Source organism: Lates calcarifer, linkage group LG20 (genome assembly GCF_001640805.2).
Source record: "Lates calcarifer isolate ASB-BC8 linkage group LG20, TLL_Latcal_v3, whole genome shotgun sequence".
NCBI classification, from domain to species: Eukaryota; Metazoa; Chordata; class Actinopteri; family Centropomidae; genus Lates; species Lates calcarifer.
In genome coordinates this window covers 422,867-445,484 of record NC_066852.1, presented here as the reverse complement: position 1 = coordinate 445,484, position 22,618 = coordinate 422,867, and the positions used below count along the sequence as shown (strand labels likewise).

Below are 22,618 nucleotides of genomic sequence, written 5' to 3'. Positions count from 1 at the left end.
GTATAAATCAAACTGACTCTTCCCTTCAGGTGAACACACACAGTATCCAGGTGCTCTACACACACACAGGTGTTATTATTGCCTAGGGGAGTTTTTTATTTTCTACAGGAATTTACAGCAAAAAAGATCTAACACTGTTGTCGCTAATGATATTCAAAAAGGTCCTGAAAATCAATTCTAGCACACTGTTTGACAGGTATTAAAAACACACACGCCTCCCATTTCAGCCCGTCCCTGCCGCCTCACACTCCGGTCTCCAGAGCGACTAAACATCACATCAAAAAAAACTAAAATAAAATAAGATAAAATATATGTAGTACTTGTTGCATTGGCACAAAACAAAAGCAATCGGGCAGCAGACGGGGGTCAGAGAGAATTAGAGAAAAATAATTTGAAGTGTTTGTTTTAAGCTGTTCAGAGAAGCAGATGTCAGGAAACTCACTTTCAATAAATCTCCAACAAATGCTCCAATTTTTCTAGTATTCATTTCCTTCTATTACACCTCCACTCAGAAGAATTTGTTGATTTCATAGAGCTGTATTGGCTGTATTGGTCAAGATGTCCTAACCACTGTGTGGTTGCCAAGAAATCTTCAAAATACAGCAAGGGAAAGGGATAAAGGCGCCCTCTGGTGGTGGTGTTCCTGTTAAAATTGGTCTATTTTTGTGAATTAGAAGACAAAACCAAACCTTTGGCTGTGATTTTCTAACAGTGAGTGTATAGTTAGGTTGGTCATTGCTGCTTTTATCACAAAAAGCTCAATGTAACTTTACAGTTTATGGGGTTAGCATGACTTTCCTTCCCCACAGGTTTCTGACCACATGTTGTCCAGGTTCTGATGTGATAAGTCCTGAAAATCTGGTTCTCCGTGCAGATGAAAACAAAGACATAATAATAATAATAATATTAGCAAGAATTCATGTGGCCCAGGTTTGCTTCCAGCTGTTTCATCCCACCCTCCCCCCGTCATCCAGGATCTACTGACTGAACTCAGTGGACAGTAAGGCCAGAACAGCTGGAGATTAGTAATTTATTTTAAAAATTAGAAAAGGTAAGGCATCCTGCGTCCTCCCCCTCTCTGACTCTGAACAGGACCTGTGCCCACCTGGCCCCTTCTTCGTTGCTTTAAAACCAAACTCTACCAAAAAAAATAAAAAGTTATCTACAGTATATTGATCTAGATTGGATGCAAAGAAAGGTTTTATTGCTTGCGTAAAATATATAAGTGGGTTAAAAAACGATAAACTTCATGGAACCGGGGGTGGAGGGGAGGGCTGATGGAGAAGCTGTGGTTCATCCACAAGAAGAAGAAATAAAAGTGCACTGAAGAAAAGAAAACCAGATTTACAAGCCATTTAATCTTGAATTCAGTCTTAAAATCATACAAAAAGGAGTGAAAAAGGTCAAAAGGGAGCCACAGTCTGACTAAGGAATTTTATCTCGACAATAGATTTCTTCTTCTTCTTCTTCTGTTAGTAAAAGAAGTTCAGATACACCAGAATAAATAAAATATTTCACCTTTTTTTGAGGGCTAAATACAAGATTAACTGACTTGCAGAGGTGAGTATTTTTGGGACAAAGGCAGAAGGAAGGAGGAAGGTGAAAAAGAGGTAAGAAACAGAGAGTGAAGATATACATGGCAGCTGTAATGATCCACTGTATTAGTTTTATAGGGTGTTATTAAAGCACTACAGACTAGGTGTGTGTCGGCCGCCCGCCGCACACTGGGCTTCATTGTCTCTAATAAGCAGCAGTGCGCTACGTTAACGTGTAATAAATCATGTACACAAACAAAAGTCCCCCCGCTCCCAGCTATTACATCTGCATAGCAAAAAAAAAAAAAAAAAAAAAAGAAAAGGAAAAAGAAACCAAATAAATAAAATAACAAACACACAGAAAAAAAACATAACTGAGCCTTCAAACCGTCTTTAACATTAACTCAAACCCTGTCTTTTTTCTGTGGCTACTGTTTTCTTTTCCTCTAAAGATAATACAGAAGTAGTTTTGATGCAAGACTTGTTGTTATTATTATTACTTTTTTTGTTTGTTTCGTTTGTGTTTTGTTTTTTTAGAAAAAAATCTGTTTCTTCATGAAGCGCACTTCCTACTTCCTCTTGGTCCAGGTGGTGGCGTCTGATTGGCTGGTTAGTCGTCATCATCGTCGACCACGGGGTCCGTGTCCCAGCACGTAATGTCAATCTCTGAAAACACACAAAAACACATGTTAGTTTAATTTGTTTGATAGAACATGTATTTTTAAAATATGTATTATTTCAGTTCATTGTAAGTTGTACAGTTTCTCTGTATTAAATGTCACATTAAATGATTCTAATTTTCTTCTGTTGTAGTTTGACCCACAACAGGAGGTTTGAGCAAGAAATGATGTTGAATTCTTCAGAGCATTAGCTAAGGTTTATACAACAGGTTTGTTTTAAAACTTTAAAGAAGGAAATACATGCAAGTTCAGCAAGTTCAAGAGTGATGCTGAACTGTAGATCAGTTAAAAAGACTTACAAGTCTTTAAAAAACAGCGTTCATCTCTGACATCCAGACAGGAAACTGACGGAAATATAAAGAATTATAAAGTTTGGTGTGTTTGTTACAACGACAGCACTTCCTGCTCCAGAAACCAGGGATCATGGGTAATATACACCCACCCCCCTACTGATAGGCTTTATTTTCTGTACATAAAAAACATTTAACAGCTCAGACTCGGAGCCCCGACGGACTTTTAATTTGAACCATTTGTACAGGAAAGGTTGAGGATTTACTATTAATTTTGGTTATTTTCAAGCAAGTATCTCACCTGGTGGCTTGTTATAAAAGACCGGCGCAGGTTTAGCCGAAGACTCCTCTGATTGGCCAAATTCCTCCTCCTGTGATTGGCTGAAGTACCCCTCGCTTGCCTATAAAAGCCAAAAGAAGAAGCAGCAAAAAAGGAGAAAGAAAACAATTATTAGCAAATGAAAAGGTTGAAAATCTGTTTCTGAACGCATAGCAGCAGCATTAACCTGTCTGACCTGCGTCCCCTCTTTCAGCAGCGTCTCTCCATTGGTCATCAGCAGCTGTCCGTCGTCCAGCTCCTGCCCATCACTGGATGCATGCTGCAGTGCATGCTGGTAGCTGAGGGTCATCTGGTCAGAGCCCGTCACATCCACCAGACTGGAGGGGTCGTCCTCGGCGCCAGTGCTCGAGCAGAAAGTCCCATCCATCATCTCGTCGAAGCTGAGGAGGGGCTGGGGGCGGCCGCTGGCGGTGGCGGCGGTGGCGCTTGGCAAGCTGTCATCAGCATCGCCCATCAGGTCCACCAGATTGGAGGACTGGGAGGTCTGGGAGGGGTCTGCGGGAGGAGCGGAGCTGCTGTCCCACAGGTTGACCAGGCTGTCTGTCCCAGAACCCCACACGGAGAAGCCGGAGGAGTCGCGGGCCTGCGGGGCGACGCTCTGCACAGGCTTGGTGGATGCTGACTCCTGGACCGGAGGTTTCTGCTCTGGCACCGAATCTGGTGAAAAAACACAACCACTAATTCAATAATAATAATCCTAACTTTAGTATTTTCTTTGGACAAGTGTTGGTGTCATCATTTTAATTATCATATTTAAAAGAGAGGCAGTTTCTGACTGCATGGTGAAATATAACAACTGCTGTTTAAACAGCAATATGGAACCTTTATGAGTAAAAAACATGAAGCAGATGGAAACTATGCACTCAAATTTATTAATAATGCTTCATTTACATCAGTATGGAGGATAATCCTGTCACTTTGACTCAGGGTATTTGTAAGCTTTCTCTGCTGCTTAATGTGGTGTCTACCTGGGAGCAGGTGCTGGTGATGGTCAATCGCCAAGAGCTTCAGCCATTGTTGTGTTAACAAAACAAGAGGTTAGCACTATTCAACTTACCCCACTCATCTCTGCTGTCTTCCTCCACCCTGCTGAAGTCCTCTTTGATGGGTGTGGTGACTATTTTAGGAATGGGTGACACGGCGGCCATGCTGCGCTCTGTGCTCGCTTCGTCATCATCATCCCCTGGAGGGACAAAATGGCACAACAACAAAATATCGAAAAGGCACAGCGCACAAGATCTCGCATCTCAAAAACACTCCAATAGGTACAAGATGTGTTGAACTAACACAGAATTTGCTTATTAACTGAAATAAAGTGTCAGCTACATTATCTTAAATAATACTAAAACCATTTTTGTAACTACTACAGTCACATCCTGTGTTACTTCACCACATTAAACGGTGCCTAAAAACACACCAATCATATCACTTTTGCTGTCACACCACCAACAAACAGACAGATACAGTCACCAAACCTGGTTCCAGATCTCCAAACCACTGCCTACATCTCGTATCCTGTCCAGCAATTCAAAGGTCTGGTGACATCTCCCTTTAAATAGTGAGTCTTGTTCATCAAAGAGTGGCTTTGTTTCTTCTTATTTCATGTGAAAGTGACTTTCGAAGCCTGCCTTACACAGAAGTAAGTGCAACACATTTTGGGCATGTTGCAGAGTGTCACATAATTTAACAAATAATATGAACAGAGGAAGTTGACAAAGCAAAAGTGATAAAATTGTTGCTCTTCTGGAGTTGAAGCAAATTGGGACTGGAAATATTCCAACGTCCCAGGCAAGTCATCACCAAGCCCAAGACATAATCACTACGTTCGAGCAAGTCACGAAACAGTAATCAGATGTCTGCTGACAGTTCATTATGATACCATCTATGTATATCAACACATTACGGATGAGTCACAGCCACCATATGTACACCACATCCAGGAATACAACTCATCATGACAAACATAGTTCCAGTCACAGAAAATATCACTTTTTGCCCGCAGACGTTTCGCAGATGAATTCATGCTTGTTGAAGTCAGACGTCCTGTTCATAAACCAGAACAAGATTTCCCAGAGGACACGAACACGGTAAACCACAGATGAAGCAACAACAGCGTCACTTTGAATGGAGACAAACTGAGATGTGTGACCCTTTCAAAAATGATGAATCACATCCAGCTCAGCAGGGTCCTGCATGGGTGGGTTCTCCAATTCACCTGGTGGACAAAAACCTTTGAGGGTCGATCGACCTTATTTAGAAGAGACGGACATCATAGCTAATACATGAGTAAGGACAATAACTTGAAAGGAGGGATGGATTTTGTATAATTTCATTGAAAGAAAGAAATCTAGTGTTTAACAAAACAAATCTTTTACTGATGAAAGAAACCGATTTCAAAAAGGACTTTTTGTGAACTGTCCTTAGAAACAGTGGTGAACTGGTCTTTTCTCCACCCAGCATAATGTCATACAGACAGCAGTTATAGACATGCAGTGATACACAGTGAAGATCATAAACTACATTATTGCTGACCGGTTTTCAAAGCATTTCGTATGTTTTTAAAGATATATGCTTTTAGAGGTATATACCCATGCAGACAGACAGTTTTTTGTCCTGTTCTCTGACATTGTGATTATGTGCAATGGTGATGTACAGGCTTGGGCAAGACACTAACTTCTGTATTCTCTTCATTGATCTGCAGGTACTCCAGAACTATATAAATGTTTCAAGTGTTTTGCAATGTTTTTTCACCGTGATTTTGAGATGTACGGAAAGTTGTAAGCAGTAGGTCTGAGTCTTAACGAGCAGAGAGCTGGGATGCCGCTCGCAATGTTCTCCACAAACTTTGTAAGAGTTTGCAATGCTATGTGCTGAGTGTTGTGTAGAGCCTCACTTGTGCTCTCTCATGGATGTGAAAACAAACTGATGTGTAGTTGTTTTCATTTTTTCTTCTACAAATCAAATGTTTATCCTGATTTCTATTACTGTTATAAGCAAAGGTATTTTGGGTAAAACATTTCTGTCGTCAGGGAGGTGAATATTATTAGACACATTATTAATTATTAGAATATTATGAATAATTTTGTTTAATTTTACATTTACTGTGTTTTCACAGTAGGGGTGTTTTTTTTTTTTGCACCTATATTTTTTTTAACTGTTGTTTTTGTTTTGAGTACTTTCGCAGAGAACACAAATATCAAAAAATGCGAATACAGGCATCACAATCACACAGACTGCCAGAGGCTGCTCTGGTTCAAAGGATCCCGGTAGCTGGTTCCGACTCTTCAAATGCGGGGATCACATCCCAAGCAGGACCTCAAGTTTTATTTGTGTTGTGCTATGTGAAAAGGCCTTTATTCTCCAGATATCTGAGACAAATATCTCAACAGATGGAAAAGACCAAAACTATTTGCATGAGTCAATGCCACAAGACCCTGAGAACTAATAAATATTTAGTTGCCTTGATGTTTTGTTTACGTCAAAAGTTTGGTTTGGTACTATGGATATGTTGTGCTCTGGAAACTGGTCAGCACTAATCTCAGGTGTGATAGTTGTAGTTTATGAGCCAAAACATACAAAATCACCATTATGGTTTCTAAACTCAATGACAACTATAATCAACTCCACAGAAGTCGAACAGCAAAAGTCCATATTCAGTCAAACAATTGGCGGCGACAACCGACGGGCGGCTCAACGGCGTCAAATACACACATTCATATACAAACACTCACAGGTTGGTCAGTCGGTCAGCAGATTAAAAAGCAGCAGAAGTGTATTTGTGTGTGAGCGTTTATGCAGTCCAGGATCAGAAGCATGAGATTGAGGATCAGAAGAAAAACCAGTGAGATTCTAGTTAAAAGTTTCAGCTCTTTATCCTTGAGAGAATTGATGTAAACCACAACATCATCAGCAAAAAAAGAGACATTCACAACAATAATTCAACATCAGCAGCTGACTGGACGACATCTAAAGGATGAAGACTGAAGGGGGACGACAGACTCAACATCTACCACACAAACCAACAAACAGCTTTATGGTTCACAGCCATAAAGGATATTTTATTACTTATGTTAGTGAGATGCTAATTTAAGTGTTAGCTTGTTAGTTTATTAGCAGGGAAGGTTGAGAGTGCAAAGGTAAAAGGAAGGTGCGTTTGATAGTGGGGTTAACAACAACAAAAATTTATAATTTAATACTCAAAATAGGGAAAAGATATTTTAATGTTTTACTGTAGGTAGAAAACAGTACTGACACTGCTAGCAACCATGCTAACAATATACGCAAAGGACATTTTGTCTGGTTTGGCTCTGCACTTTGGATATTATTAACATAAATCACTTCAAATTTGAGAGTCAACTACTTGACTGAAATGAAATGAAGTCGACAGATCAAAGCTGTTGTTCAGTTGTTCAGGGAGTGGCGGGCAGGGTTGAGGATGTGAGGTCGGTAGGGGTTTGGTGTGGTGTGTTTAGGGTTGGTACGCAGATATGAGGGGAGTGAAGGAGTGTGTGTGTGCTACGTGGACTGGATGATGAAAATGAACTGATAGAAACTTAGATGATGAAAATGCATTTGGTCTCTCAAGACAGATGGGAGCAAATTTCTTGGTGTTCCCACTTCAAAGGATAACTCAAGGATCTTTGAGTGTACATCCACTAAAGTGCTAATTTTTGCCAGTGACGGGCTCAGATTGTTGTAAGAGTTTGACAATATTATGGAAAGGATTCCTACAGAGACAGAGCTTTTTATTAGAGTAAGATCTTTTTTGTTTAACTAGAAACATTGCTATATATCACTACCAGACTCCAATGACAAAAACAGGAATACCACTGCCTCCATCTGTTTGCTTGTTTGCGTTTCTGTATGACTTTCAGCGATGGAAGAAGTAATCAGATCCTTTACATAAGTTAAAGTACAACACAACAACACAAACAAACAGACTGAGGCAGTGGTAGACCAACATCTCCTGTTTTCTGCAAGATAAAATTACTGTTTTTCTGTATGGAGTCTGGTGGCTTTGAACAAGGTGATAAAACAGCTGATTCTGTTTAACCAAAAAGGATCTCACTCTTTCATAAAAGCCAACTATCTTGAGAGACTAGTTGAGTTGCTCATATTTCAACTTCACAGGCAGTTTCACCCTCTATCATTTCATCTTTGTTATTTGCAGCATCCATGTTTGAGGAGGGGATTAATGTCTGGGAGGGAGAGGTGTTCGAATGTCCGTCTGTCTCTCCTCCTTATTTCTTCTTCTTCTTCTTCTGCTGTTTATCAGTTATGTGCTGTACCTACCGGCTGCAGCAGCGGGCTGCGTCCGTGCATGTGGAGGTGGGGTGCGGAGGGGCGACGCGCCCCGGGGCGGGGGAGTCGGACTGGGGCTGCTGGGACTGTGCTGCTGCCTCAAGAACGGGCTGTCCAAACGGCCTGGCAGTCAGGACAACAAAACAAAGCCACACACCCGAACACGAAAGATACAAACAAACACAGACACGCACACAGACGTACAATATGACAAGGACACGAAGCGACGCACCAGGACAAAGAGATGTGAGGAAGATGGACGAGACGACGAGACAAAACAGACAAAATAAAGAGAGGGAGGGAAACAGAAAGGAGACAGGAGAGGTCAGAGTCAAGGTAAAAGAAGTTTTAGCCCCAGAGGAAACAGCGAGAAGCAGAAAAGGATTGTGGGACAAGATGGAGAAATCAAAGAAGACAAATTGTGGTGAGAGAGAGAGAAGGAAGAAAGAAGTGAGTGAAAAGAGAGAGAACGTATGAGGAAGGTGAACACAAATGTAGAGAAGAAAATCAAGGCAAGGCAAAGAGAAAGAAAGAAAGAAAGAAAGAAAGAAAAAGGAGAGAGAGAAAGAAAGGAAGAAAAGTGGTTAGTGTGGCTGTAAACACAGACTGTAGACAGCATGCAGTTAGGCAGAAAGGAAACGCTGACGGAGTTTGTTGGTTTTTATCCTCCGATGTTTAACTTCTGTTTCTCTCTCTCTGAGGCAGAAAATAAAATGCTTCTGAATATTAAATCCCAGAGTAGAAAAACTATTTTAAGTCCAGGTTTGACAACACAAATCTCTCAGCTTCTCTGCTTGTTAGCAAACAAGACAATGTGATGGAAACTGTTCTCACGTAGTCAAAAAGAAAAAGGTAAAATCCCATGTATCATCACAAAAACCCACATTTTGTTTCATCATAATGACACATAATGGTGTGGTTACAACTCTATTATGAAGAGAACTGGGCTTTTACTGTCTCATCTTTGACTGTTGAGATGCTTTTTCACTAAAAAACATGAACAAAAAGGTTGAAGTACTTTTTCAGGTGTCTGTAAACCTTCCCCTCAGATCAAACAATCTCAAACAATTAGAGCGCTATCAGACATTCAGACCAAACACACCTTTGTGTTCAAAAATACAAGTAACAGATCCATGAGTTTGTAATATAATGATGGGAGATTTTATTGTCTGTTGTAACAACTGGGAGATAAAGTAAGTGGAGCAGAAATTCTTTTAGAGTCACGATTTCCGGCACAAGTTCACCAACTTCCATGGTGCAAGGAAAAGGAGTCTGAGCGGTTAAAACTCCAGCAACACTTGAAGTGTACAGAACGACTTATATGTAGCCTAAAAAACACAGGATTTTGCAGAGTGTGGGGCTTGTTCTCCTCATCCCCAGTGGAAAATACATCCTCGCCACTGAGACTATAAATCTCTGTTTGAAGCAGGGTCATGACAATCACTGAAACACTGCAGACAAACAAGATGCAACGATATAAAGAGGCAAAGAAAATTCAGAAAAAAGCTCAAATGGTCCAAATTTGACAGCAGCAGCCGTCCGACTGTGAGAACAGAGATCGTCAGGTGGTTTTACAGAACAGAATCCTTCAGGTTGGGAATGTTTGCAGAACTCACATGATCAAAAACCTCTGAGATGTTTAAGTTCTGGTTCTACAGACCCCTGGTAAGCTCACCAAGTCTCGACCCCTGGGTTCCTAGATGCTCCAGTCACATCATAACTTCATTCAGTGTTCATCCCCACAAAATTGACCCCTACTTTTCGTCCCTCCCTTCGACCCAAACCATCCCAACTTACCTGACCGCAACAAGCCTTCGACCCCGTTCATCCCCTTGACTTTCAACCCTCCTCTTTCATCTCTTTCCTCGAACCCTTTCATCCCATCAAACAAGACCCTGATCCAAATAAACCACCTCTGGTTTTGTTACTGAACCTTCTATAAGTAAAAAATATATTCAGTTTTTCCAGCTGTACATTAAAATGAACTTAATCCTGGAGTGAGTTTTAAAGTGTTTACCGGTCCTGTGGATGGAGACAGGCGAGGTGTCGACACTGATGGTCATGGCTCTCTCCTTCTGCTTGAAGAACTCTCGAGGGTTTCCTGACCGCTGAGCGATGATGGCCTTCGCCTCCTGAAAACACACAAACACACAGATACATTAAGACCAAACAACAGCTCTGGATCATAATGTCTTTGATGTTCAGCCGCTAATGAACCAAAGATTTCTAAATAAGCTTTATCCTAGGTGATCTTCACTGAGGAAAACATTCAACATGTTGTAGATTTTATCCTTTATTAGAGCAAAGTTAAAATTCTTTCCCTGCTTTAATTCTTCTGACTTATTTACTTTCTAATTTTTCTAACTCACCTCCACCTCAGACTCCTTTTTGTCCAGGTTGAGGTCTTCAATGCTCAGCTCTGCTGCCTGCAGAGAAGAATAATACAGATGAAGATGCAAATGGAGGGAAAAACAATGATGAATTCAGGGACTCAAACCTAAACCAAGATCATCATTTAAATGTACTGAAACTGAACCATGAGACCTCTTTAGTCCAGACTCATGACCCAACACAAATCTGGCTCTTAGAGCTGAGAGGAATGATTACAGGTTACCACCAGCGAGGGGCGATAGAGACTCATTCAGCAGACACCATGGACTGAACAGGACCAAAGATCAATACCAGGGAGAAACTCTGACTTTTTGCTAAATTCCTCACATATTCTGACAGATATTTTGATTTGAGGTTTGGGTTTAGCTCAATTTTTAAAAGCTGTGAGCCGTCCAGGCCTCTTGGGTTCATCCACTACTGGTCTAGTTCAATATAGTACTCTTTTCTCAGGCTTTCATTTTGTTTAAAGCAACATTTTTGCTGAGCAGCAGCGCCCTCTGCAGCCATGAGTGCTATTTAATTCTGTTGGGCTCAAGAGTCTGAGCGGTTACATGGTTTTCATGTGCTGCATATGAGCCAGCTCCATCCATGCTTCATGCTTTATCAAACAGAAAAAGAGTGTGTAGCAGCAGTTAGTCACCCAGGTCGCTTGTTAGTGCCCGTTTAGAGAGGATTATGATTCCTCGGAGCGTGATTATAATTTCACCCTGACTGATTATTTAGGGAGGCAGCCAAGTTGTTGACAACTTGCTGGTTTGTTCGCACTTTGTTCCTCAGTAACAAACACTGCCTTAAGTTCCTTGAGCAAGGCAAAGGATCTGCTGAATGTTTATGAAGATGGTCTGAAATTTAGCAGAAAACATCACAGCTGTGACAGCAGGCAGCTGATTGCAAGATGTCCTAATGGTTTTATGTCTGCTTGTAAAAATAAACCACACACCACACACACACAGACAGACGAATATATTCTCACTGCCAGATTTAAAATTTTTTGCAAATCACACACACACAGCGTATAATCACTCTCTTCAAAAACAAACCCCACTGTCAGACAAATTGGTTTCATTTTTGTGTCACAGCGTGACTCTGGCACAAAAACCAGAGGCGTGTAAACGACGTCTTCGCGGTCGTTTGGGACGGGAAGTGACAGTTTGATGGGCAGAAACATCACCTTCTAGAAACATAACCACCTCTAACACAAAGAATTGAATACCTGGGATTGTTGATGTTGCAGCTGAACGTCATAACAAACAGACACTTACTATGGTGGTCTGGTTCCTTAATCTCTCTCTGGCCTCTTCCTCCTCCTGCATCTTCTTCCTGTGCTCACACACAAACACACTGATTAGATAATACGTCAAGTATAAATGTGACCTAGATATTACCAGATATTTTCCACACTAAAGTTAGAAAGTCACGCAATTTAACAGGGTTTAACATGAACATGTCTCAAACTGAACCAGGGTCCCATTTCCCCAAACAAGACTGATCGAAGAAGTTTGGAAACTGCTGATCCTTTGTCCTCATTAAGACCAGGAAAGTGGATCACATCAGTCCAGGGTTCAGATATTTGTTCTGGTTTGTTGAAGAATTGGCTTTAAAGATTCTCAGTGCTGGTTCATAAAGCAGTGCTGCATTGGAAGCTCCTAGCTTTGAGTGGGTAGGAGCTTCTCGTTAAGGTTAGGAACGTTCATCAGATGGATTTTTTTGATTATCACAGTCTTAAGATGGTTTTACGAAACGAGGCCAAGGTTCGTTTACAGGCTCAACGTTAGGTATGGATATGGACAGAGCGCTCGATGTTGGACGATCCTCACCTGTGCTCCTCGATCTGCCTCTCCCTCTCGCGGTACCTCTTCTCTCGGTTCTCCTGCTCTTTCCTCTCCAGCTCCATTCGCTCCTCCTCAAAGCGCTGCCGCTCCTCCGCCGCCTTCTTCTTCTCCTCCTCCTTCCTCATCTCCTCCTCGCGCTGGAGATGCAAACATGCAAAAATAAGACATATGTAGGTGATGAAGGGTTCTGCTGCTACAGAAGAAAAGTTGGAGACAAATTTTTGGTCATTTTTTCTTGTTAAATATCTGTTGATTGAGTAATCGATCAATCCAGATCTGATGCTGATCTGGATTTAGAGATTCTGAAGCTGTGAAGGGTAAATCGAGTGAACACCCTGCAGCTGGATGAAGCCTGTTGTCATTCTGTATTTAGTCTGAATGAGCCGAGAGCAACACAGCTGGAGGACACAACAACATTTGACTTTGTCCCTGACTTTCACTGCACTCTAAACTCCAGAACTGGGATTTACATTTACACTACACTTTATTCAAGAGGAATCAGATTTAAAGGAAGAGTTCAACATAGTGGGAAATATTATTAATAAATGTTGCTTCTATACGGTAAATGTGAAGCTACAGCCAGTAGCTGCTTAGCTTAGCTTAGCATAAAGACTGAAAACAGGTTGGAAACGGCTAGCCTGGTTCTATTAAAAGATTTAAAAAATCCAACTACCAGCACCTGCTAAACTAATTAATGAGCTCACTATTTCTATTGCACCAGAAATTCAACAAAATCCATGTTGGTATGTGACAAAGGAAAAACTATAATTAAGTTGAATCACCAATAAAATATAAACTGCAATGAAACAAAACAAATATAAAACTAAAACACAAAATAAATTAAGATAAAATGAAGATCCATTTGAACGTTACAGTACAGACAGAGAGTGGTGTGGAGCTTCTCACTGAATTATTACTAAGAAAATAAATGAGTTTATTTGGCCACTGAGAATAAAAAAGTGGAATTATTCTTTTTTTTTTTTGACCAATTCTGTTACTTCCCTCGTCTCACTCATACTATCCTTCCTCCATTCCATCCTTTTCCTCCTGCCTCTTCTCTTTTTCTTTATTTCAACCATGTTAATTTTCCTCCACTCCCTCCCTTCTTTTCTTCTTCTTTTGTATTCCACACGTACCTTGGCCTGCTCCCAAAACTCCTCTCTATTGATTTTCTTCATCTCCACCTCTGCATTGGTCTTCTGGTACACTGTGCCCTGCATCGGGAGAAAGAAAGTAATGAGACATAATGAGAAAGAGAGAAAGAGACATTTGAAAAGAAGAAGTGCAGCGGTGCATAAGTGCGAAGCAAAGTGCCTGTATCAGGAAAGTCACGGCTTGTTAAAGGCTAAAGTGAAGAGATATGTTTTTATCTTTTAGTTGACCTATACAGGTGAGAGGTGGGAGCTGTACTTACTGTTCCCTGTTGATTTAAAGTTCTTCCCCATCTTACAAACTCACTGTATTATGTCCCTGTTGTGAACAAGTTTTAATTTGAGTTTCGCAGCAGCCGAACTCTTCACTGAGGTTCAATGAGTTGTTACACTTCATTCTAAATTCTTCTGAAGGTCCTAAAGTGTCAGAAGATATCGGATATGTTTGCCTGGATCTTTGGAAAAGAGAAAGAAAACAAAAAGCTGGAACAAGCCGAAAGAATATTTGTGATATGGTAACCTAGATTTACGGCCTCGCTGTTGTATGCCTCTGCCAACCAGTGCAGCTGCAGTTTGCAGACCTTTAAACCTTCTACCAAAATCTAATCAGTTAATCCAAGTGAATTTTTGTACCAAATCTGAAGAAATTCCCTCAAGGCGTTACTGAGATATATCACAAGAATGGGACAGACGAATGGACTGACAACCCAAATCCATGGCTCTCAGCTCTGAGCTCATTGGTTCCTACTGAAGATGTACATTTTTAAAAACACTTCTCAAATGTGTAGTTTCATTATTTTTTTAAAATTTACTTTAAAAGCTGGCCACTGTAGTTTTTAAACAAGTAAATAATGCATTCATTTGGGACTATTTTCAGTGGCAGGTTAATCCACTTTGGTCTAGATCGAACTGAAATATTTATAAAGTGAACGCTGAAGGGGAAGAAGAAAATTATGCTGTATTTCAAAACCCTGATTACTGTAGGGAGATAATGTGTCTGTTCATACCACGTCTCCGTGTTCTTCGTCTCGGGTCCTCAGGCGGCTGAGGACTGGACTCGCCACTGCCGCTGTCCCGTTGGTGAGCCGCTGTCCGATGGCTGACGGGTCGATGTCGTCCAGACTGCTGGCGTTGACAATGACCTCCACCCCCTGGAGAGGCAAAGAGAAACCTCACGATTTGAGTTCATCATTTCTGATTCATCACCTACTTTCTTTAATGCAAGACTTGTAACAGATTATAATTATTTACCATGATGATGTGATCACGAGGTGCGATCATTAAGTTCCAAGACTGTTACTGTTGTGAACAAACAGAGTGTAGCATGGTAAGAGTCTGTAATGATCTCCGTCAACAGACCCAGGACAACCCTTCATGTCGAGGAGAGTTTGATCTGTGGCTACGACCCAGAGACCAAACAGCAAGAGAAGAGCAACAGTCTCCAAGACTGAAGACGGTGCGTTAGGCTTGAAGGGTGGTGCCCCTTCAATTCATCCCCCAGGTTCAGACTGTAATGGCCGAGTTCTACTGCACCGGTCAGAGGACGTTTGGCACAAACGACCTGAACTGGGGCGTGATGGCGAACAGTTAGCTTTAGCTTTAAATTATTTTATCCGGGACAGGATGTTAACTCTGTCATCCAAACCTCATAATGACTTAAACTCAAAAATAAACCAGTCAAATTCAGCTTTTTACAAAATAATTTGTGGATAAAGTGGATCCAGTACAAATTGTGCTTTTTATAGGTGCAGTCTTGGAACTTTTCGATCGCACTACAACCAAAATGGAACCAAATGGCAAATGGCAGGTTAACATTTGGTTTTCAGATTAAGATAAGGAGCTAGGGAATCCATTATGTTAGCAATGGCACCACCAATAATAGCAGCACACCACAAGGATGCATGTGTGTGTGTGTGTGTGTATCCCAAAAAGGGTCATTGAAAACCCTGTCAGTGTGATGAAGTCGAGGCTGTGTGGGAGACAGAACTGCCACTTAGAATAATGACACTTCAACACACACACACACACACACACACACACACAGACTTTGGCAGTTATGGAAAAAAATCTAAATAAAACGTCACCTCTGCTTCAATCTCGATCTTTTTATCTACTCCACAAATCCAAAAATACACACTCAGCCAGGTGTACAGGTGTGAACACACTGGTGTGTATTCACCTTGACACACTCACTCACTCACACACACACACACACATGCTTGGTGGGTGAGAGGATTGTCATTCAGCTCAGAGCTCTCAGCACAGAGAGATTACTTTAAAAAGTGGTGGTATTAGTCATGCACTGTAACACACACACACACACACACACACACACAGTTGTTCTCCTCTTTGATCCTCCTACAGGTTTAATGTGCTGTAGCTTCTTTTTCCAAAGAGAGTTGGATGAAAACACACAAGTATTCAAACGTTCTGTACGTGACACAATTTACAAAAACACAAAAAAAACCTGAAGCAGATTATGAAACAAACACGATCACATCAGCTTCATTTTCTGCTCAGAGATCTGCTGCTGCTGCATTAACTCTCATGTGTTTTCTATGAATTGATTGAATTCACCAGTTTTTCAGATCTTTTTCGAAACATCGTGATATATCAGTACCAGACTCCATTGACAAAAACAGGACTTTTACCAAGCAGAAAAACACAGTTTGTGTTATTGTGTGACTTTCAGCGGAGGAAGAAGTAATCAGATACTTTATATAAGTAAAAGTACCACTCAATAAACCACAAACACACTAACAGATGGAGGCAGTGGTCTTCCAGCAGCTCCTGTGTTGGCTCAGTATAATTCCTGTTTTTGTCAATGGAGTCTGGTAGTGATAGTGATGTTTCTGGTGAAACAAAAGGCTCTGTCTCTGTAGGAATCCTATCCATAATGTTGTCAGACACTTACAATAACAATCTGAGTCATTGGCAAAGACAAGCACTGTAGTGGACGTACTCTGACGTGGACAGTTGCCCACTGGATTACATTGCAGCAGCTGTTTGTGGTTTTTGTCCTTATCGATTACTTACACCCAAAACAAGGGAAAATTAAAGCTGCGAGCAGCGTTGAACGGGCCCTCGCACCCGGCGCCCGTCGGGGGAGCGGCGACCGCGGGACCCCGGCAACCGCGGGGTCAACGCAGGTCGCAGGGCACACGCTGGCGTAACAGTTCACACTTCCGAGATGTAAAAATTTAAAATAAAAGCTTTTATGCTAATTATTTTCTGTGATAATATTTTTCAGAGCTCATCATCTGTGACAGCTCATGGCTCTCCTGACTGTAACCTCTCTGTGGCAGCTTCTCACAGACTCAATCAACTCCTCTTCCCCTCCCCCCTCAAACACAAACACAAACACACACACACACACAGATACCCCCTCCCAAAAGGAGATAAAACTCAGTTTTAACTTGAGTTTACAAGCTTTGAGCTTTGAGCAAAAGCATTTTTTTGCAAGTTCTGTTATTGGGTGCATATATAAATCATTTATGCTTAAACAAGGGTTATAATGAAGTTATTTGAACAGTGAATATCTCATCTGCCTAAAGTCAGGGCGAAGCCACTAACCAGCTGTAGGGATGGGTATCATTAGGATTTTATCTTTATCCATACAGACTCCTATCAGTCCAGCTCAGACTGTTACTGGTTTAAGAGAGTGAAGTTTATAGCAATTTGCCAAATTTGGAGATTAGTGACAAACTAACCAGTTAGACTACATACAGACAAGCTTTCATTTTAGCTGTTAGTAACAGTTTGCCATGAGCTTAACCAGCGTGCTGTGCTTCGTGTTAAACATGTCATGAGACTGTGGACAACGTTTGAGCCAGCTTTGACATCTGCAGATATGAGTTTCTGAAGAGGGGCCTGCTGAGGTTAGATGTGCTGAATAATATCCATTTTCATATCAGAAAAAACACTGCATTAAACATTGTCTTAGCTCACTGAGCTGAGGTCAACAGGTAATATAACCAACCTGTGAGGTGGCTCACCCCCGTAAGATAAACACATAAATGATCCCTGATAGAACCGATAATTAAAGGCACATCAGTGACAGGGAATGCTATTAAAACTAAACTATAAACTGGTGACATTAACTGCAAAAGAAGATTTTTATTGATACATTTCAGGTAGAATTTAGTTTTCAATAAGGAAAATGCTGTAAGAAACCTGAATTTGTTGCAACAAATTTAAAATAAAAGCTTTTATGCTAATTATTTTCTGTGATAATATTTTTCAGAGCTCATCATCTGTGACAGCTCTTGGCTCTCCTGACTGTAACCTCTCTGTGGCAGCTTCTCACAGACTCAATCAACTCCTCTTCCCCTCCCCCCTCAAACACACACACACAGACACACACACACACAGAGACCCCCTTCCAAAAACCCATCAAAGAGTAATACAATGGCTCCATCTGTAGGATAAAGTAGAGAGTCGCAACAGGAAGTTACCCCAAAATCTGAGGTTTCAAACAGGAAGTTGGGTTTCCGAACTTTGACGGGCCAGAACCGGCACACGCTTCGACCCAAACTCACAATTTTCGGAGGACTTCTTCCAAAAATTGTCAAGGAGGGGCTGACAACATTTGAAGTGAATCTGGTCACCCGTCTAGAAACTGGACATCACACTATAAAATATGTCATTTCCTGCTATAAATAGGTGGCGCTACAACAATTGTATGAATATTGACATATGGATGTGTGCAGATAGGTACCATTAACAATCCTGTAAAGTTTGATGCAGTTTGGACAAAGTATGGCCGAAATATAGCAAAAATAAAGCAACTTCCTGTTTCGTGGCGAGTAATCGAACTTTGAGGGGCCATAACTTCCACGCCCTTCAACAAAAACTCAAAATCTGCCGCAATTTAACATCGTCTATGTCTTAAGAACATACTATTAAGTTTTGAAGTCAATGGGATAATGCGTCTAGGACTAGTTCGCGTTCAAGCGACCCCTGGAAATGGCCAAAAACACACAATTTTTTCACCTTCCGGTCAAAATAAAAATACTTTCTGTTGGGTTTAGAATATGGCTCCAAGAGACTTTTTGGTGCGTCATGGGATGTTACATATGTGTGCAGATTTTCAGATTTTTAGGCGCAACGGGCTTGAGGGGCTGTTCCGTTTAAAAATGTAGGTGGCGCTACCGAGGGCATTTTACCACGCCCATGCTCAAGACCCCTAAATTATTAAATTTTTCGCCGTGCCTGACGCGTCTGCAAATTTTGGTAAGTTTTCACGCATGTTAAGGCCCTCAAAAAGCCGATCTAAGAGGCGGAAAAAGAAGAAAAAAAAAAAAAAATTAAAGCTGCGAGCAGCGTTGAACGGGCCCTCGCACCCGGCGCCCGTCGGGGGAGCGGCGACCGCGGGACCCCGGCAACCGCGGGGTCAACGCAGGTCGCAGGGCACACGCTGGCGTAACAGTTCACACTTCCGAGATGTAAAAATTTCAAATAAAAGCTTTTATGCTAATTATTTTCTGTGATAATATTTTTCAGAGCTCATCATCTGTGACAGCTCTTGGCTCTCCTGACTGTAACCTCTCTGTGGCAGCTTCTCACAGACTCAATCAACTCCTCTTCCCCTCCCCCCTCAAACACAAACACAAACACAAACACACACACACACACACACAAACACAGAGAGAGATACCCCCTCCCAAAAGGAGATAAAACTCAGTTTTAACTTGAGTTTAAAAGCTTTGAGCTTTGAGCAAAAGCATTTTTTTTAAGTTCTGTTATTGGGTGCATATATAAATCATTTATGCTTAAACAAGGCTTATAATGAAGTTATTTGAACAGTGAATATCTCAGCTGCCTAAAGTCAGGGCGAAGCCACTAACCAGCTGTAGGGATGGGTATCATTCGGATTTTATCTTTATCCATACAGACCCCTATCAGTCCAGCTCAGACTGTTACTGGTTTAAGAGAGTGAAGTTTATAGCAATTTGCAAAATTTGGAGATTAGTGACAAACTAACCAGTTAGACTACATACAGACAAGCTTTCATTTTAGCTGTTAGTAACAGTTTGCCATGAGCTTAACCAGCGTGCTGTGCTTCCTGTTAAACATGTCATGAGACTGTGGACAACGCTGAAAATATTACTTTACTAACTACTGGCTGAACAGGCGCTTTGACAAAGAAAAGGTAAAGGCCAGCAGCTTTTACTTTTCAATGCACTTGTCGTCAACTTGAGTGGCTTATATTCAGCTGGTTCACCTCGACGCCGGTGGATGTAGACATGCACTTTTCCTGTTGCCGTACACTGAGTAACACGAAAAAATCAGCTGACCCCTTGTGAAATTTCCTAACTGATCAAAACCAAACTGTAAAGACAGCATCAATCCACGCTCAGCTTTGGTCAAGGGGAGACATATGGTAAGATTACATGAATTCAAAATAACCTACAATTCCTTCAAATTAATTTGAAGCCAGTTTAATTTTTTGAGCCAGCTTTGACATCTGCAGATATGAGTTTCTGAAGAGGGGCCTGCTGAGGTTAGATGTGCTGAATAATATCCATTTTCATATCAGAAAAAACACTGCATTAAACATTGTCTTAGCTCACTGAGCTGAGGTCAACAGGTAATATAACCAACCTGTGAGGTGGCTCACCCCCGTAAGATAAACACATAAATGATCCCTGATAGAACCGATAATTAAAGGCACATCAGTGACAGGGAATGCTATTAAAACTAAACTATAAACTGGTGACATTAACTGCAAAAGAAGATTTTTATTGATACATTTCAGGTAGAATTTAGTTTTCAATAAGGGAAACAGTGTAAGAAACCTGAATTTGTTGCAACAAATTTAAATAAAAGCTTTTATGCTAATTATTTTCTGTGATAATATTTTTCAGAGCTCATCATCTGTGACAGCTCTTGGCTCTCTTGACTGTAACCTCCCTGTGGCAGCTTCTCACAGACTCAATCAACTCCTCTTCCCCTCCCCCCTCAGACACACACACACACACACACACACACACACACACACACACAGAGACCCCCTTCCAAAAACCCATCAAAGAGTAATACAATGGCTCCATCTATAGGATAAAGTCGAGAGTCGCAACAGGAAGTTACCCCAAAATCTGAGGTTTCAAACAGGAAGTTGGGTTTCCGAACTTTGACGGGCCAGAACCGGCACACGCTTCGACCAAAACTCACAATTTTCGGAGGACTTCTTCCAAAAATTGTCAAGGAGGGGCTGACAACATTTGAAGTGAATCTGGTCACCCGTCTAGAAACTGGACATCACACTATAAAATATGTCATTTCCTGCTATAAATAGGTGGTGCTACAACAATTGTATGAATATTGACATATGGATGTGTGCAGATAGGTACCATTAACAATCCTGTAAAGTTTGATGCAGTTTGGACAAAGTATGGCCGAAATATAGCAAATATAAAGCAACTTCCTGTTTTGTGGCGAGTGATCGAACTTTGAGGGGCCATAACTTCCACGCCCTTCAATGAAAAGTCCGAAACTTTTGCAATTTAACTTCGTCTATGTCTTAAGAACAAATTATCAAATTTTGAAGTCAATCGGATAATGCGTCTAGGACTAGTTCGCGTTCAAGCGACCCCTGGAAATGGCCAAAAGCACACAATTTTTTCACCTTCCGGTCAAAATAAAAATACTTTCTGTTGGGTTTAGAATATGGCTCCAAGAGACTTTTTGGTGCGTCATGGGATGTTACATATGTGTGCAGATTTTCAGATTTTTAGGCGCAACGGGCTTGAGGGGCTGTTCCGTTAAAAATGTAGGTGGCGCTACCGAGGCCATTTTGCCACACCCATGCTCAAGACCCCTAAATTCTTAAATTTTTCGCCGTGCCTGACGCGTCTGCAAATTTTCAGGAGTTTTGACGCATGTTAAGGCCTTCAAAAAGGCAATCAAAGAGGCGGAAAAAGAAGAAAAAAAATAATAATAATAATAATTAAAGCTGCGAGCAGCGTTGAACGGGCCCTCGCACCCGGCGCCCGTCGGGGGAGCGGCGACCGCGGGACCCCGGCAACCGCGGGGTCAACGCAGGTCGCAGGGCACACGCTGGCGTAACAGTTCACACTTCCCAGATGTTAAAAATTTTAAATAAAAGCTTTTACGCTAATTATTTTCTGTGATAATATTTTTCAGAGCTCATCATCTGTGACAGCTCTTGGCTCTCTTGACTGTAACCTCTCTGTGGCAGCTTCTCACAGACTCAATCAACTCCTCTTCCCCTCCCCCTCAAACACAAACACAAACACACCCACACACACACACACAAACACACAGAGAAATACCCCCTCCCAAAAGGAGATAAAACTCAGTTTTAACTTGAGTTTACAAGCTTTGAGCTTTGAGCAAAAGCATTTTTTTAAGTTCTGTTATTGGGTGCATATATAAATCATTTATGCTTAAACAAGGCTTATAATGAAGTTATTTGAACAGTGAATATCTCATCTGCCTAAAGTCAGGGCGAAGCCACTAACCAGCTGTAGGGATGGGTATCATTAGGATTTTATCTTTATCCATACAGACCCCTATCAGTCCAGCTCAGACTGTTACTGGTTTAAGAGAGTGAAGTTTATAGCAATTTGCAAAATTTGGAGATTAGTGCACAAACTAACCAGTTAGACTACATACAGACAAGCTTTCATTTTAGCTGTTAGTAACAGTTTGCCATGAGCTTAACCAGCGTGCTGTGCTTCCTGTTAAACATGTCATGAGACTGTGGACAACGCTGAAAATATTACTTTACTAACTACTGGCCAAACAGGCGCTTTGACAAAGAAAAGGTAAAGGCCAGCAGCTTTTACTTTTCAATGCACTTGTCGTCAACTTGAGTGGCTTATATTCAGCTGGTTCACCTCGACGCTGGAGGACCTAGTGAACTTTTCCTGTCGCCGTACACTGAGTAAGACGAAAAAATCAGCTGAACCCCGTGTGAAATTTCCTAACTGATCAAAACCAAACTGTAAAGACAGCATCAATCCACGCTCAGCTTTGGTCAAGGGGAGACATATGGTAAGATTACATGAATTCATGTAATCTTCTTTGAGCACTACAATTTCAGACTTAACTAAGTCATTCACTAGTGTCTTGGC

The 22,618-nt window shown here is 41.3% G+C and overlaps 1 protein-coding gene and 1 long non-coding RNA gene across 32 annotated transcripts in view; one reads left to right on the top strand and one right to left on the bottom strand.

The window, feature by feature from the left end:
- Nucleotides 1–780: 780 nt before the first annotated feature.
- The window catches only part of LOC127143694 (uncharacterized), a 24,816-nt gene continuing 2,978 nt past the window's right edge, over nt 781–22,618 (top strand). Inside the window, exon 1 of the long non-coding RNA XR_007815280.1 lies at nt 781–930. This is a non-coding gene — a long non-coding RNA (uncharacterized LOC127143694). The remainder of the gene's footprint in view (nt 931–22,618) is intronic.
- The window catches only part of dbn1 (drebrin 1), a 141,282-nt gene continuing 120,002 nt past the window's right edge, over nt 1,339–22,618 (bottom strand). For 6 of the 31 annotated variants that reach the window (XM_051078660.1, XM_051078670.1, XM_051078658.1 and 3 more), the window contains exons 5-15: nt 14,528–14,671; nt 13,506–13,583; nt 12,355–12,506; nt 11,800–11,857; nt 10,516–10,572; nt 10,164–10,278; nt 8,138–8,269; nt 3,903–4,010; nt 3,012–3,502; nt 2,807–2,906; nt 1,339–2,201 (exon numbers count right to left, since the gene is read on the bottom strand). In XM_051078660.1, the coding sequence (XP_050934617.1) occupies nt 2,146–2,201; nt 2,807–2,906; nt 3,012–3,502; nt 3,903–4,010; nt 8,138–8,269; nt 10,164–10,278; nt 10,516–10,572; nt 11,800–11,857; nt 12,355–12,506; nt 13,506–13,583; nt 14,528–14,671 (1,491 nt within the window). In that variant the 3' untranslated portion in view covers nt 1,339–2,145. Of the gene's footprint in view, nt 2,202–2,806; nt 2,907–3,011; nt 3,503–3,902; nt 4,029–8,137; nt 8,270–10,163; nt 10,279–10,515; nt 10,573–11,799; nt 11,858–12,354; nt 12,507–13,505; nt 13,584–14,527; nt 14,672–22,618 lie in introns of all 31 variants that reach the window. The other 25 variants (XM_051078648.1, XM_051078653.1, XM_051078666.1 and 22 more) reach the window with 16 other exon arrangements.